Source organism: Palaemon carinicauda, chromosome 32 (assembly GCF_036898095.1).
Source record: "Palaemon carinicauda isolate YSFRI2023 chromosome 32, ASM3689809v2, whole genome shotgun sequence".
Taxonomy (NCBI): domain Eukaryota; kingdom Metazoa; phylum Arthropoda; class Malacostraca; order Decapoda; family Palaemonidae; genus Palaemon; species Palaemon carinicauda.
This window is the reverse complement of record NC_090756.1, coordinates 77,818,086-77,833,058: the sequence shown is the minus strand read 5'-3', so window position 1 is coordinate 77,833,058 and position 14,973 is coordinate 77,818,086. Positions and strand designations below refer to the sequence as shown.

Sequence of the window (14,973 nt, the reverse complement as noted above, 5' to 3'; positions counted from 1 at the left end):
CTGTACTACAGTATACTTATATATAATATACATGTACTGTACAATATATAATCAAAAACATTACAGGATAAATAAAAATTATATACTGTACTGTAAAGGAAAAATTAAATTTTATTTACCTTTGGAGTGACGTGACTTGAGCTGGTAGTGGGTGGAGGCAGAGGGGGGGAGGAGACGGTAGATATAAAACGTATCAATGCTAATTATGTTATGTACACTTAATAATAAATTTATTCTTACTATTAAACACTTAAAATTCAAAATGCTTTTTTTTATTATTTTTGTCTTTTGAAATTTTTTTTATTTTTTTTTTTGGAACTTTAAAATTTACTCTTTTTTAGCTTTTTTAATAGAATCACTATTATCATCTTTGCTTTCTGACACTTCTCTTTTGGAGAAATATCTATTCAAAGAAGCCTGTTTCTGACGATTCCTCAACATATTTCTAAAATGACTCATACTCTAGTCATTAACACTCTCCATAGGACGACCTGTGTGAAGTTTTTCTGGGTGTTTTTTTTTTCAGTGAAACTCGTAAGGTTTTCATACCAACCGATAGCTTCCCTTATTTCTGCCGATGTCGTTTCTTCAGTCTCCCCCCCGTCCTCGCCACCACTAGAGCTGTGCTCTTCTTGAATGATGGTCAACTGCATTGCCTCCAACTCCTTCAAGTCTTCAGTCGAAAGCTCCTCCCTGTGCTCCTCGATAAGGTTATGGACGTCAGCCTCATCGACAACAAGCCCCATGGACATCCCAATTGAAATTATTTCCTTAACATCACCCTCAGGGGCAGGATCATCAATGGCCTCGTCTTCGGTTGAGGGATCGAAACCTTCCAAGTCTCGTTCTGCCACAACAGCTGGCCACAGTTTCTTCCATGAAGAGTTCAAGGTGCACCGTGAAACCTCATTCCAAGCTTTGTCGATCATCTTCAGGCATTGAACGATGTCAAAATGCCCCTTCCAAAATTCACGCAGGGTGAGTTGAGTGCTTTCGGTCACTTCGAAGCATCTTTTGAACAGATGCTTCGTGTAAAGCTTCTTAAAGTTGGCAATCACTTGCTGGTCCATAGGCTGGAGAAGAGGGGTGGTGTTTGGTGGCAGATAGAAAACCTTGATGAAGGAGAAGTCAGGATGAATGATGTCCTCGAGGCCAGGAGGGTGAGCAGGGGCATTGTCCAGTACCAGGAGACATTTGAGAGGAAGATTGTTCTCTTCTAAATAGTTCTTGACAGCAGGACCGAAGCAGACGTTTACTTACTCAATAAATATGGTCCTCATGACCCAGGCCTTGGCATTAGACTTCCAAATTACCGAGAGCCTCTCCTTTGTGATATTTTGTGCCTTGAAGGCACGAGGATTCTCTGAGTGGTATACCAGTAGGGGCTTAATTTTTAAGTCCCCACTGGCCTTTGCACAAAATGCGAGGTTAAGTCTGTCCTTCATCGGTTTATGGCCAGGAAGTTTCTTTTCTTCAGCTGTGATATATGTACGGCGGGGCATTTTCTTCCAGAAAGGCCAGTTTCATCACAGTTATACACTTGCTGAGGAATGTAGCCTTCTCTGGAAATTACTTTCTCAAACTTCTTGAGGAATTCTTCTGCTGCTTTCTAGTCAGAACTGGCCGCCTCTCCATGCCTGACGACTGAGTGAATACCAGTCCTCTTCCTAAAACGATCAAACCACCCACGAGAAGCCTTGAACTCTTGGGGAGCTTTCTGCGACGTTCCTTTGTCTCCACCGTCTCTCTGGGCTTCCACAAGATCGACGAAGATGGCGCTCGCCTTGTGCGAAATTACCGATTGCGTGAGTGTATCACCAGCGATTTCCTCCTCTTTAATCCATAGAAGAAGGAGTCTCTCCATCTCGTCATTGATTGAGGTCCTTCCACTGGCAAGGACAGTCATGCCTTTAGAAGACTTACTTGCTTTAATGACTTCCTTGTTCTTGATAATTATACCAATCGTAGACTGGTTACGGCCATACATACTAGCGAGGGTAACGATGCGCATGCCTTCTTCGTATTTCTTTATGATCTCCAGCTTCGTTTCCATAGTAATCATCTTCTTACTTCTCCCTTTAGCATCACTAGCAATCTTGGGACCCTTGGCTAACGAATTAAAGTTATAATTAAGCACTAAAATGCACAAAAAATACAATATCGTAAGCACTCACACGAGATCAAGTCTTTACGAAACGCACACGAGATTCTGAACTGGGGGCGCATATAACAAAGAGAGAGAGAGAGGCAGCATCTCTCTCAGGCATTGTGGGAGGAATTTTGGCCAATAGCGTACAGTATCGGCATCTTAGTGACGCCGTGACACCGACCAATAGCAGACCAGCTTCTTAGTGACGTAGGCAGTGACGTATGAGCGTGGTGGTAGGCTAGTGACTCGCACAGTCATACGCGTAAAAACCGCCAAGTTTGAGTTTTGGAATTCGATGCCGTTAGGTGGGGATAAATGTCGTAATGAGGGGACGTGAAAAAAACATAAGCTGGGGATGCCGTACTCCGGGGGTCTACTGTATCATTATTATTAGTTTTACAAGCTAATGTATAACCATAGTTGGAAAAGCAAGATGCCATACGCCCAAGGGCTCCAACAGAGAAAAATAGCTCAGGGAGGAAAGGAAATAAGGAAATAAACAAACTACAAGAGAAGTAATAAACAATGGAAATGAAATGTTTTAAGAACAGTAACAATACTGAAATAGACCTTTCATATATAAACTATAAAAACTTCAAAAATAAGAGGAAGAGATATAAGATAGAACCGAGTACCTGAGTGTACCCTCAAGCAAGCAAAAGGACTCTAATCCAAAACAGTGGAAGACCATGGTATAGAGGTTATAGCACTACCCAAGACTTAGAGAACAATGGTTTGATTTTGGAGTGTCCTCCTAGAAGAGCTGCTTACTATAGCTAAAGTCTCTTCTACCCTTACCCTTAAGAGGAAAGTAGCCACTGAACAATTACAGTGCATTAGTTTACCCCTTGAAGGAAGAAGAATTGTTTGGTAATGTCAGTGTTGTCAGGTGTATGAGGACAGAGGAAAATATATAAAGACTATTTGGTGTATGTACAGGCAAAAACAGTCTGCAACTGTTCTCGTTTGTACGCCAGAGCTGCACAAACGAAGGATGGAAGAGCAGAAGCGGAGGCAGCAGCAGCAGCTAAAGGCACGAGAAGCTCTGGCAAGTCACCTACCACAGTGTCTCGAGGAGGAAGACCATAGTTGACCCCTGGGAAAGCAGATGTGCACTCCTGTTGTGTCCCTAGCTATAGTGCTTCCAAAGACTGTTACTTGGAGGGGGATCCCGAGATCCCTAAGAAGGCAAAAGCCGACTCTGTAAAAGACTCCCCTAAGGCCATGGGCGGCAACGCTTCGTAAGGGGAAGTGACAGAGTTCTCTGAACCTAACGTTTGTTTGGGGGTTAAACAGCCACCACTCTTAATCATCCTCTGGAGACCAACCGAGCAGTCACCAGGGAGGATAGGAGACACCGGAGTAAGAAGTCGGGAATTCTTCGCCTTCGAGAAAGACCCCAAAGGAGAAGAATCCCTTTTGGGTTTCTTCCATCACTCAATGGGGGGATGGACACTCTCAACATTCTTTACAAGGAGACTCATGCAAGCAAGAATGGCCTCTGCACGCAGGAAAAGGGCACAAGGACAGTATCTGCAGGCAACATGAAGGTGCTACAAGGGCAACCTTTCACGACAGGACAAATCCGTATCGTAGTGATCCTCACGAATCACATATGCTCCAGCAAGAGAAAATGAAATAAAGAAACAGCCAGTTTATATTGAACAACATAAGGGTTAAGGACAGAGAGACAGCATGTCTGTTCTCTACCGAGCCAAAATGAAGTGACGTCATATCATCAGTGTGTGTGTGTGAGGAGGGTGGCTGGTCTACTCCCAGCCCAAGCCCCACTTACTAGCTGCGGGCAGTTATACCTTGCTAAAAGTTTTATGGCTAGTTTCAGCTTTCGTTGAAATATATATCCGTAATAAAGAGTGAAATGGTTTGTATTAGGTATTGGAACAAACTGTATTTCATTTAACGTTAAGAGAAAAACTGCTAAGTCTCTAAAGGTAGCTTTTCTGTATTCTTACGTTTCGATATTTCTTTTCTTTCAGGTACTTACGATGGTAGAAGTAACGCTGATATTTTTACCTATCAACAATAGAACAATACCTCTTTTGATGCCATCGAGAACAGAAGCATCTCCAAATGGTTAGTTATTGTCATCCACCCACCAACTAAGATTACCATGAACCTCCTGAATATGGATCCCAGGATTTGGAGCCATCACTGTTTCCAAGAACATTGAATCGACGGCAGGTAAAGTCTCTGCACTATATGAAATATGACTGACCAAACACTAAAGCCCAAAACTGAGCTGGTGGTTACTGTTATCACAGCAGAATCATATCAGTAATTGTAAAATGTTCAAACTTCAATCAGCAAATATACAAAAGCAGATGAATATTAACAATGACTAATAAGAAGGGAATAGAATTTGTATTTCAACCAATTGAAAGATAAGGCTTTAGCAAAATCATCAGACTGAGAGTGTTGGGGGAAAGTGGTGTGAGGATTATACTCCACTATAGGGAAATTTATCAATTCCCTTTGAAAGAGCTACATCATATAGGTAAATTGTATATTAAAATGCCCTTCAAATTCCATGGTAACAGATTCTAGTCGTAAAATAGTTTACACTTCTTAAGAATACATTTCCATATCACATTGTTTCATAAACAGAACCACAACCAAATGGTCTTGGCAAAGCTAAGATAAATTATGATTAACGTAATATTTCTGTTTAAAGGCCAATTAGAAAAAAATCTTGGGTCCCTTCTGGCTTTCCATCAATTCTCATTATTGGAAACTAGATATATGTCTACTGTAGGCTCCAGAGCCTTTAAATATGCAGCCCCGAGACTATATAATAAGCTCCCACGAAACATTTGAATGATTGAAGACATTAAGGCTTTCAAGAGGAAACTGAAGACTTTCTTATTTCATGAGTCTTTTGACAGTGACGATTTAACAATAAATGCAGAATATGAGACATGAAACGTTAAATACTCTGAACGAACAAGGTAAAATGACAATGGAGGTCCTGTAGAGAGTGGGGTTCCCCTGCTATATGGGACCGGAAAAGCAGCCATCAAAGTAAGTAAAGTAAGTTACCAATTGAATAAAGCATATGTAGACCAAGCTCCCATCTTTGTGACGAGAAGATTGAAGAAAGAAAAGGGTAATTAATTTTTACTATTCTAAATTGGAATGTGACAAGGCTCTACAAGTAGACACGTTCTTACATTTGTACAGACCGATCATCTTTGCTGGTTCTGCTGTAGTAAGCCCGGCCTCTGATGGCGGCATAGAACGAAAATGCCTCATTGAGGTAATTTGTTTCACTTGTTCTCAAGCTGTAAAGAGCAAAAATATAAAATATGCAGTACATACATAAAAGTATTAAGCCTAAAATCATGATTATTCTGCAATGATCATTCAGCTAAACTAAATATATTTTTCCTAATTAAAATCATAATATTGATTTACATTAAGTATTACAATAAGAAACATAATGAAAACTAAGTTATTGTTTAGATTACAGTCCTGCAGTAAGAGTATTATCATACTTACTAATAATGGTAATACAGCTGTCCAATCTTGGAGGCAATTTCCCCAATCTGCCATCGCTTCAACCCGTACTTCGAGTCTAGAATTTGCCGATGTTGCTGCTGAAACTTCCAAAGTTTTGTATATATATCAAATGTGCGACCAAAATAAGCTTGCCACTGCTTGTGACCATACTGAGGAAGGTCCCTGGAAAAAAAGGATCTGAAAGGTAGAGTAGACATACCTAAAATAAGAGAGCCTGACAGAAGGAGAATGGCAGACTATAATAGCCTATAGTTGCTAAGCATCGTCTACTGCTACGACATGCTAGAGATTGACTTGATAATAATGCAATCTAAAGAATAAAATGCACATCATGAATTGTGCTACTTGCTAAATTGTTCTAAGTGTACAAAACAGATCTTTATTCTAAGTAGATAAGCCTACGTACAAAGTCATAATGCAAAAGTCCAAGTCTTATGCCAATGTCTGCCTGATAAGAGCAGATCATGTTTAATACCAAAAAATGCATAATAACCTCATATCAAACTTTATTTGAAACAAAACTCTAATATACAGTCCAGTACATCCAGTTTTAGAATATAATGTTCCTTAGATAAAAATCATTGCTATGTCACTCGCTGGTATTCTTTGCTGGTTAAACCGATACCCATATAAAGCAAATTTATTTTTTCAGTAAATATGATCAGTCTATATTTTCTTACTCTTTTCAATAGTAAAGCTATGCAGTGTTTGACTGATTCAATCAGTAGAGGAGGGAGGGGACAGTAATTGAAAAGAATGGTGTCACAGAACCCATAAAAAATCTATAAAAAATAATTTTAAATAATTGTATTAATTTTACTACACAGACTCATTAAATTTTGCACAGACTATTCTTACATATTTTTCAAAACCAGGCACTCTAAAATATCCAGGAATAAATGAGTTTATTGTTAACCATTGTAGATTAAAAAATGCTTCAATGGTTCCTCCTTCAAAACCTCCCTGTAACGAAGTGCCACACTTCTTGTGTAGTTATGACACCTTTGACATAACAGTGGGGTAGGGGTATCAGCAACAAAGCTAAAAAAGGGATTTTGACGAAGGAAAAATCTATTTCTGGGCGAGGAACCTGTGTCGCCCAGTGAAATGCTCCTTATAGCACCATTTCTAAGGTATAAATATTGCTAAATATACCAGAGAAAAAGTTGCATGGAATGCCAGGAATAAACCCAGCTCGCTCACTCTAATGAGTGTCGGTATAGTAACTGGGGTGTGTTAGAACCACGACCATAGGTCCCTCAATTAGACCTCTCCTTCTTCAACATCCCCCGGAACTACGAGGTGCCGATCTACACCCGACTGCTGCCTTCTACTACGACCATCCTCCCCTCACCCTTACCCCTCCCCACGCTCCCTCCCTCATTCCTCCTTAGCACCAGCGAAGGTTCAGACATGTTTTTCATAGCTCTGTGATGTTTTGTGTTTTTGAAGATGTCCGATCTCTGGTTAAATTTTGCTTTCAAATCCTTCATTGGTAGTAAATACAAACTAAGGTAGTGCTTAAACAGACAGCTGACTGCCCTCAAAAAATAAGGAACTGAAGGGACAACTGGGAGCTATCCAAAATTATTCTTGATTTTCATTAACAATATCTTCATTTTTATGGCACCATCTATGGGTGGTTCAAAGATTCCTTCGTTTCTGAGAAGCCTTAGCTAGACTAGTCACACAATCACACAGATTGCTCAGGCCGCTAACCGTTCTATGCACAAATTTAGCGAGGTGTTAAGGTTTCTCCCTATTATGTGCGGAGCATTTGCGGGAAAACCTCGGGTCAAAGATCAGCCAGTTGATTGGCCGAGTCATCTCTATAAATAGCTTGCAAGAAGTGGGCGGTGAAGGTCATTTGACGTTTCCTGTACAAGCTCTCTCGCAAAGCTTGCGTCACAGAGTAGTTCCTTTTAAACGCTAGGGACTTACTCCTGTACATATCGTTATGAGCTCTAGGTCTCCTCTATTGAGGGGAAGGATCAAAATTCAATGCCCAGTCAATGAACTTGCAAATCCAAGCCGAAAACGTGTTCTTAGTGGTCTTTCTCTTTACCTTCCCTAAGCTGACAAAGAGTGCTGACACTTGGGAGCAAGCTCCAGCAGGTCTCTTAAGGTAGCACCTAAAGTTCTTACTCAGCATAGTAGCTGTTGATCTGGATTATTGGTCACGCTATGAAGGACTCCCAATCTGAATGGCACAAATCTGGGATCCGAGCTGCCAGGAACAAAGTCGAGTACTGTATTACCTTGCCCATTGCCGTAAATGAGACATCCAAGGCAAACCATGGGATTCACCAACTCTTTCAGCTGCAGCCAACACGAACGGGAGACCAGTCTGCAAGGTCAGGTGAAGAGCTGCTGTTTGGTGTACTAGCTCCTTGGCGGGCCCCCTTTAAGAATCGGAAGATGCGAACTATGCTCCGTGGAGAAGGTCTAACTTCTGACTGAGGGCAGGTAGGCTCAAGACTCCGTATGAGGAGAGACTACCGACACAGAGGAAAGGTTAATTCCTTTTGTCTTGAAGGCGAAGTGAGACAAGTGGTAGCTATACATCGCTGAGACTGAGAGGATTTTTCCCCCAGAATGTATCCAAGAAAACTCCGCAACACTGGAAAGTGGCAACAAAGGGGGGGAATTACCCATCCACGACACTAACCACCGAACGTAGCCCACTAGCCTGTTAGCCTGGAACTGGAGAATTCCGCAGGTACGGTATCTGGAACACCCTTTCGCAATTTGCTGTGAAAGCTTCTCTGTGTAAGATGTTAGAAAATGTCAAGGTGTGAAGAATGTAGGGGACCTACGGCTCTGTGGAAGATGATCATATGTGGCTGTCTGAATAGACCATGTCAGGGAGGGAGTTCGCTCCGGATTTCCGTCAGCAGCTGAAGAAGGTACGGGAACCATCCCGCAGATGATAAGTGGAGCTAAGAGGATCATTGCCCGGTTGCAGATGATTTTTCCTAGTTAAGCACTATTATTATTAAGCAGTATGGGGGAAAAGGGCTAAAACGCCAATGACCCACTGTTCCTGAATACCTCCTGCCGTAGAGTCTGGGGATCCGGGGCTTGTGAACAGTAAAGCCGATGCCGTTATTAAGGGACGTCACAAAGAGATCCACTGTCGAGAAACCCCTCAAAGTCAGGAATTTGTAGGTCATTGGATCATACAAAGACCATTCGGGGACCACTATCTGAGTAGCTCCCATGCTAGAAAACACAGGAGCTTCAAAAACAGGTACCGCACTGTCTATTTTGCGTGAGCTACTCCCCTGATGTTGTTGTTTGCCAATACCACCAAGTAACCCACCAGGGACTGAGGTATCTGCTGTAGGGTTAGGAAGGGTGCCCTCATCTCCCGGAGATTCAAATGATGGTACCATTCGGACTCTGACCAGAGGCTGGAGGCCGAGAGGTACAGCATGTGGCACCCCTCCTTGGCGGAGATTCTAGTCTGTCAATCATCTTCTTTAGCTATGTCTCCAGCCCGTATCCCGTAGAGACCAGAGAAAAAATAGATCCCTCAAGCTGAACCACTTGGGATCTAGCTTCCCCAGAAGAAGTTGGATTTGAAAGAGTCCGATGCGGGCTTGACAAACCAGAGTGAAAAGGTGACCTATGAGACGTAACCACTGCTGGCTGAAAGTGCACCTTGTAGAAGGAAGAGACTACCGCCATCTTCCACCTTGGACCCCGTTGTTCTGCAAAAAATTGCTGCAGTCTGATGATGATGAACATGTCTAAAAATAACCGTCTCTGATAATAAAGCAGGGATATCTCTCGAGTTTACTTCAATCCATAGATCACGGTAAACTCAAGGAGTTGTCTCGGTGGTGACGAAGGTAAGCCACCAAGTCTGTTAGGATCAGCCAGTCGTCCCGAAGTCTTCGAAGAATGAAGCCAATCCTGTAGACCCAGGTTAACAGTACGGTAAAAACTCTCGTGATAACCTGAGGTGCTGTCGAAACCAAAGCACTGCACCTTCACATGGTATGCCTGTATGATCGAAGATACTTCCTTAATGACGGATGTCCTGGAATCCAGGAGTATGAGTTCTAGTGGTCGAACATATTCAGGAAGTCCTGTGGACTAACTGATTGTTTGACTGTATGCCTTCTTGCCAAACAGAGTTTGATGAATTAACTTGTTCCAGCCGGAGAGGATGAAAACTGGAGACTTCTATAGGAAAGAACTTACTATAGAAGCTCGGAGATACCTTGATGAAACAAGTTGTTCTGCCAAAAATACGTAAGGCCCAAGTCTGAGAGTCTGACCAGATGTTTGGATTTGCGTAAATTAGAGAACCACCCTCACACCTCAACAGGTGGGTGAATGAGCAGTGGAGTCTCTGTCCTTGTCGAAAAGAGATGAGTACTCCAAACTCTTAGGGGGGGATTACCCACTATGGGGCAAATCTAACTTAGGACGAGAAAGGAGTTATCCTTAGAGAAGATCATCGGCCGATGGGCGAGCTCAGGATGAGGGAGAATGTCATTGTGAGAGGGTTGACGGACAACACCAAGGTCAAGCTAAGGGTTGGTCGTATAAGCATCTTCGGAGGAGGATCCCGCGGATGGAGGGCTGAGGTTGCTTGCACAAGCTCCAAAGGAGTCTCAGGGGAGGTGTTGATGTTGTTGGCCTTTTTTCCCACAAAGCATACACCATCTGAACCAGGAAGGGAACCAAGAGTGTACCCTGAAGAGAATGAATGGAGGTCCAATCATTGATCACCCTTCCTTATATTAGCAGAACTACTTTTAGCCCTCACAATACCATTGACTTTTGTAGTGAATTGTATACTTTAGCCACTGGAGCATAAAAGAGCACGTGGTAGTGGGAGCCAAACAGTTACGTCACATGTATTCTGGTTACTTGATAATGGAGAACCTCACCACCAATTACGTGATACTGGATGGTCAATTGCTCTTGTTTCCGGAAGCATGAGTGCTCGGAAATGTCCCTCCCCATTGACTAACTTCTCAGAGAGAGAACAGGTGATAGGGGATCTCATTCCCATACTCGGGAGGTGGTGGCTCGGGAGTGACCAGTAGAAAGTCACGGATTGATCACAAGGGAACTGAGGATCGTATTCCCAATCACCCTTACGTGATGGAATGTCTTGTCGCTCGTAAAAGAAAGGCTACCTATCAGTGGTTCCTCTCACTTCACTGCGAGCAAATTTTTCTCTTTTCAGAAATAAAGTATTTAGTAACCTTAAGGAGAGAGACTGAGTTGTACTTCAATCATTTGCACAAAAAGAAGGGGAGAAGGGTAGCACCCTTCATCCCAACCGATAGCGCGGGTGCTAGATTGGGTACAAAACCAAGCAACAATAGCCAGACATAAGCCCCTTTACCAAGACACTCGCAGTCTGGGTTGGTTCTTGGGACTGAGAGAGAGAGAGAGAGAGAGAGAGAGAGAGAGAGAGAGAGAGAGAGAGAGAGAGAGAGAGAGATTTTGTCCATAAAGAGGGAAAAAAAAGACACTGCCCTTCATCTCGATTGATTGATTGATTGATTTGAAGTTTTCTGGCATCCTGACATCCCTTCATCTCGACTGACAGTGCCCGCCTATGTTCAGTACGAGACCAAGTACCGATAGCAACACTACTGTACTGCATACCTAGAAACCTTCCCAGTTTGGGTTGGTTCTTGGTACCGCACTGCCTGTCTCCCTGTCTTCCTAAAAATTCTTTAATAATATCATCTGCTTCTTCTACTTATAAGTAGCAGCATATAAAAAATCTAACAAAGGCAGAGGAAAATAGAGCACTTCTTGCTCCCCTTCTTTGGAGTACTGGAAACCAAAAGCGACACTCCCACAGAGGAAGAAGCCACAGCAACAGAGACAAAACAATCAGGCGTCACATCCTTCAGTGCCTCCATAGGTGAAGCAGGAATTGGAAGACATTGTAAGGGTAGCCTTAGAGAAACTGACAGCAGCCGATAGACCTTTTCATGCAGACGGAACACCAACAATGTCCTAAGAAAATCAAAGTCACTAAGATTAAGGTTGGCATCATCAGATCGCCTCATATAGCAAGGACTCAAGAATGAACAGTCATACTTATCGAAACAGAAACATGACCAATTTGGGGGTACTTTGTATTTTTTCCTAACTATACAAACCTGGGATCTTTACCATGGGTATGGATGTTATTGCAAGCTGGCAAATGGCTACAAAACTTTTAACGAGATGCCAACCGTTGGTAGTAAGGGGAAGGAATGACACCCTGCTCACTCATACCTTCTTCACTTTGATCGCACACGGGACTTTCTTCGGGGTTAGGTGAAGTCATGTAAAGTATGAGTAAAGAACTCAGGTTTGTGTGGTTAGGAAAAATACAAATGACTTCCTAATTTTTCATTTGTTCTGACACGAATACAAACCATTCGCATCTTTACTATGAAGACTCACCTCTTAGATGAGTGGAAACCAGAAACTTTTTCCCCCTGGATCGCTACATCCGAGCATGATGATGCAAGGCATGAGCATCCTAACACCTAGTACACCAATGGCCTGACAATACCAGTGGGTTAAAGGCACATGTGAAAGTGATTATGAGCATAAGAATGTAACTGCGATTGTCATGGTCTTTGTATGATTCACAGGTATTTGAATATACACAAAAGGGACCAGATGTCCCTACTCACCCTCGTAAGGAGATTGGGGACATAACAAGGAATAAATAAGGGATTTTGACGAAGGAAAAATCTATTTCTGGGCGAGAGACCTGTGCCGCCCAGTGAAATGCTCCTTTTACATCATTTCTAAGGTAAAAACTGCTATAAAAGTTTTTACCTTAGAAATGATGTAAAAGGAGCATTTCACTGGGCGGCACAGGTCGGAGCCCAGAAAAGCATATATTCTGGTGATATGAGGCATTATTATTATTATTATCATTATTATTATTATTACTTGCTAAGTTACAACCCTAGTTGGAAAAGCTGGATGCTATAAGCCCAAGGGCCTACAAGGAAAATAGCTCAGTGAGGAAAAGAAATAAGGAAATAAACTACGATATAAATAATGAACAATATAAAATATATTAATAACAGTAACAACATTAAAATAGATCTTCCATTTATAGAATATAAAAACTTGAATAAAACAGAGGAAGAAAAATAAGATAAAATAATGTGCCTGAGTGTACCCTCAAGCAAGAGAACTCTACCGCAAGACAGTGGAAGATCATGGTACTGAGGCTATGCCACTATCCAAGATTAGAGAACAATGGTTTGAGTTTAGAGTGCTCTTCACCTAGAAGAGCTGCTTACCATAGCTAAAGAGTCTCTTCTACCCTTACCAAGAGGAAAGTAGCCACTGAAAAATTATAGTGTAGTACTTAACCTCTTGAGTAAAGAAGAATTTTTTGGTAATCTAAGTGTTGTCAAGTGCATGTGAACAGAGGAGAATGTGGAAAGAATAGGCCAGTGTATTCGGTGTATGTGCAGGCAAAGAAAAATTAAGGCGTAACCAGAGAGATGGATCCAATGTAGTACTGTCTGACAGGGTCTTTGGATGCTGTACCCCAAAAGCGGGGAAGATTGAAGAAAAGAAAAAGGATAGTCAATGCCTTTTCATTCATCCCAGACTAACAACGTAACCTTGGTACTCGAACGACTACTAATAGTCCTGATAGGAGCTAAGGTAACTAATCCACTTACTATGCAGCTACCATAAGTCCAATCAAAATAGGGCCCTATGTGTACGTCTGTAAGTAGTGGGTAGTGAGGGGAGACTGACCCTTCCAGGGCTACATCAGAAGCACGTGCATAACAGAAAAGTTCTTTTTGAATCTGCTTGATTCGTGGGAGAGATACTTGAGTTTGTCTAAGTAGCGCCACAGAGTTCTTACAGAACACAAAAGCAGACGACAAAGATTGTCGGCTCTGAATTTGAGTATAACAATGAACTCAGGAGTGAATTTGAGAGACTTATCCCCATGCCCATGTACAGTGGTACCTCTACATACGAATTTAATCCGTTCCAGAACCAACTTCGGATGTAGAAAATGTTCGGATGTAGAAAATGTTCGGATGTAGAAACGAATTTTACCATAAGAATACATTGAAATAGGATTAATCCGTGGTTGAGCCCAAAAACCTATGATAACTTCTTAATAAACTACTACACATAATTTTCCCATGAGAATAATGCACACTAAATTAGATAATAGACATGTAAATAAGAAGAATTAGCAAAAAATTATAAATAAGAAACGGGTTTTTAGAGTCACTTTACCTTAGAAACTCCAGCGCAAGTGTTGTTAGTCTTGCTACGCAGAGAGGAGACGGACGGGCGGCGAGGAGGTAGAGAGGTTAACTACGATAAACATACACTACCGTAACTTATTCCAACTTACACTAAGTGAACTTTAACATAACTTAGCTTATTTTTTTTCTTTTTTTTAATATTTTATATTTTTTTTACATTTTCTTTTTTTCTTTTTGATGATTCCGTAATTTTAATCACTTTCACTCTCTACACTTAAAATTGACTGAATTTCTTTCGCTTCACTCTTTTCCGTTTTCTTTGTTTCACTTTCTTCCGCTTCACTCTTTGCCGTTTTCTTCGAATCACTTACATCCTCTTCATCACGAGTTCGCTTCGCAGTTTTTTTAAAGAAATTATCGATAGATAATTGCTTGGTACGGCTTTTCAGAATGTTTCGAAAGTGAGTTAGGCAAACATCATCGAACTGCGAAACTACACGACAAACCTGCAATTTCTTTGGATGGTATTTGTCGATGAAGTCGACCACGTCTTGATATTTTCCTAACACCTCTTTTATATGCGCCGAACCTAACACATGTTCTACCTCCTAGCTCCCTTCCTCGTCATCACTCATGTGCTCAGACATAGCATGGAGTTCCTTGAGCTCATCCGTGGTAAGTTCGTCGTGATGTTCGGCGACGAGTTCCGTAACGTCATCTGCGTCGACCTCCAGACCCATGGACTTGCCAAGGGAGACGATTTCCTCTACGGCTTACGCTGCATCCACCACGGGATCAGGTTCGGGGTCAAAACCTTCAAAATCTCAGGAAGAAACTGCATCAGGCCACAGCTTCTTCCAGGCAGAATTGAGGGTCCGTCGAGTTAATCCCACCCAAGCCTGATCTATGATCTTCAAGCAGTGCACGATGTTGAAGTGGCTCCTCCAAAATTCACGCAAAGTTAAGTTGGTGCTTTGCGTGACATTAAAGCACTGCTTAAATAAGTGCTTGGTGTACAGCTTCTTAAAATTAGAGATGACTTGCTGGTCCATGGGCTAG

General features: G+C 42.0%; 1 protein-coding gene across 4 annotated transcripts in view; it reads right to left on the bottom strand.

Moving 5' to 3' along the window:
• The window catches only part of LOC137625394 (protein SCAI-like), a 273,253-nt gene that overhangs the window by 202,551 nt on the left and 55,729 nt on the right, over positions 1 to 14,973 (bottom strand). For 3 of the 4 annotated variants that reach the window (XM_068356266.1, XM_068356267.1, XM_068356269.1), the window contains exons 2-3: positions 5,666 to 5,863; positions 5,338 to 5,448 (exon numbers count right to left, since the gene is read on the bottom strand). In XM_068356266.1, coding sequence (XP_068212367.1) covers positions 5,338 to 5,448; positions 5,666 to 5,863 — 309 coding nt within the window. The remainder of the gene's footprint in view (positions 1 to 5,337; positions 5,449 to 5,665; positions 5,864 to 14,973) is intronic. The other variant, XM_068356268.1, reaches the window with a different exon arrangement.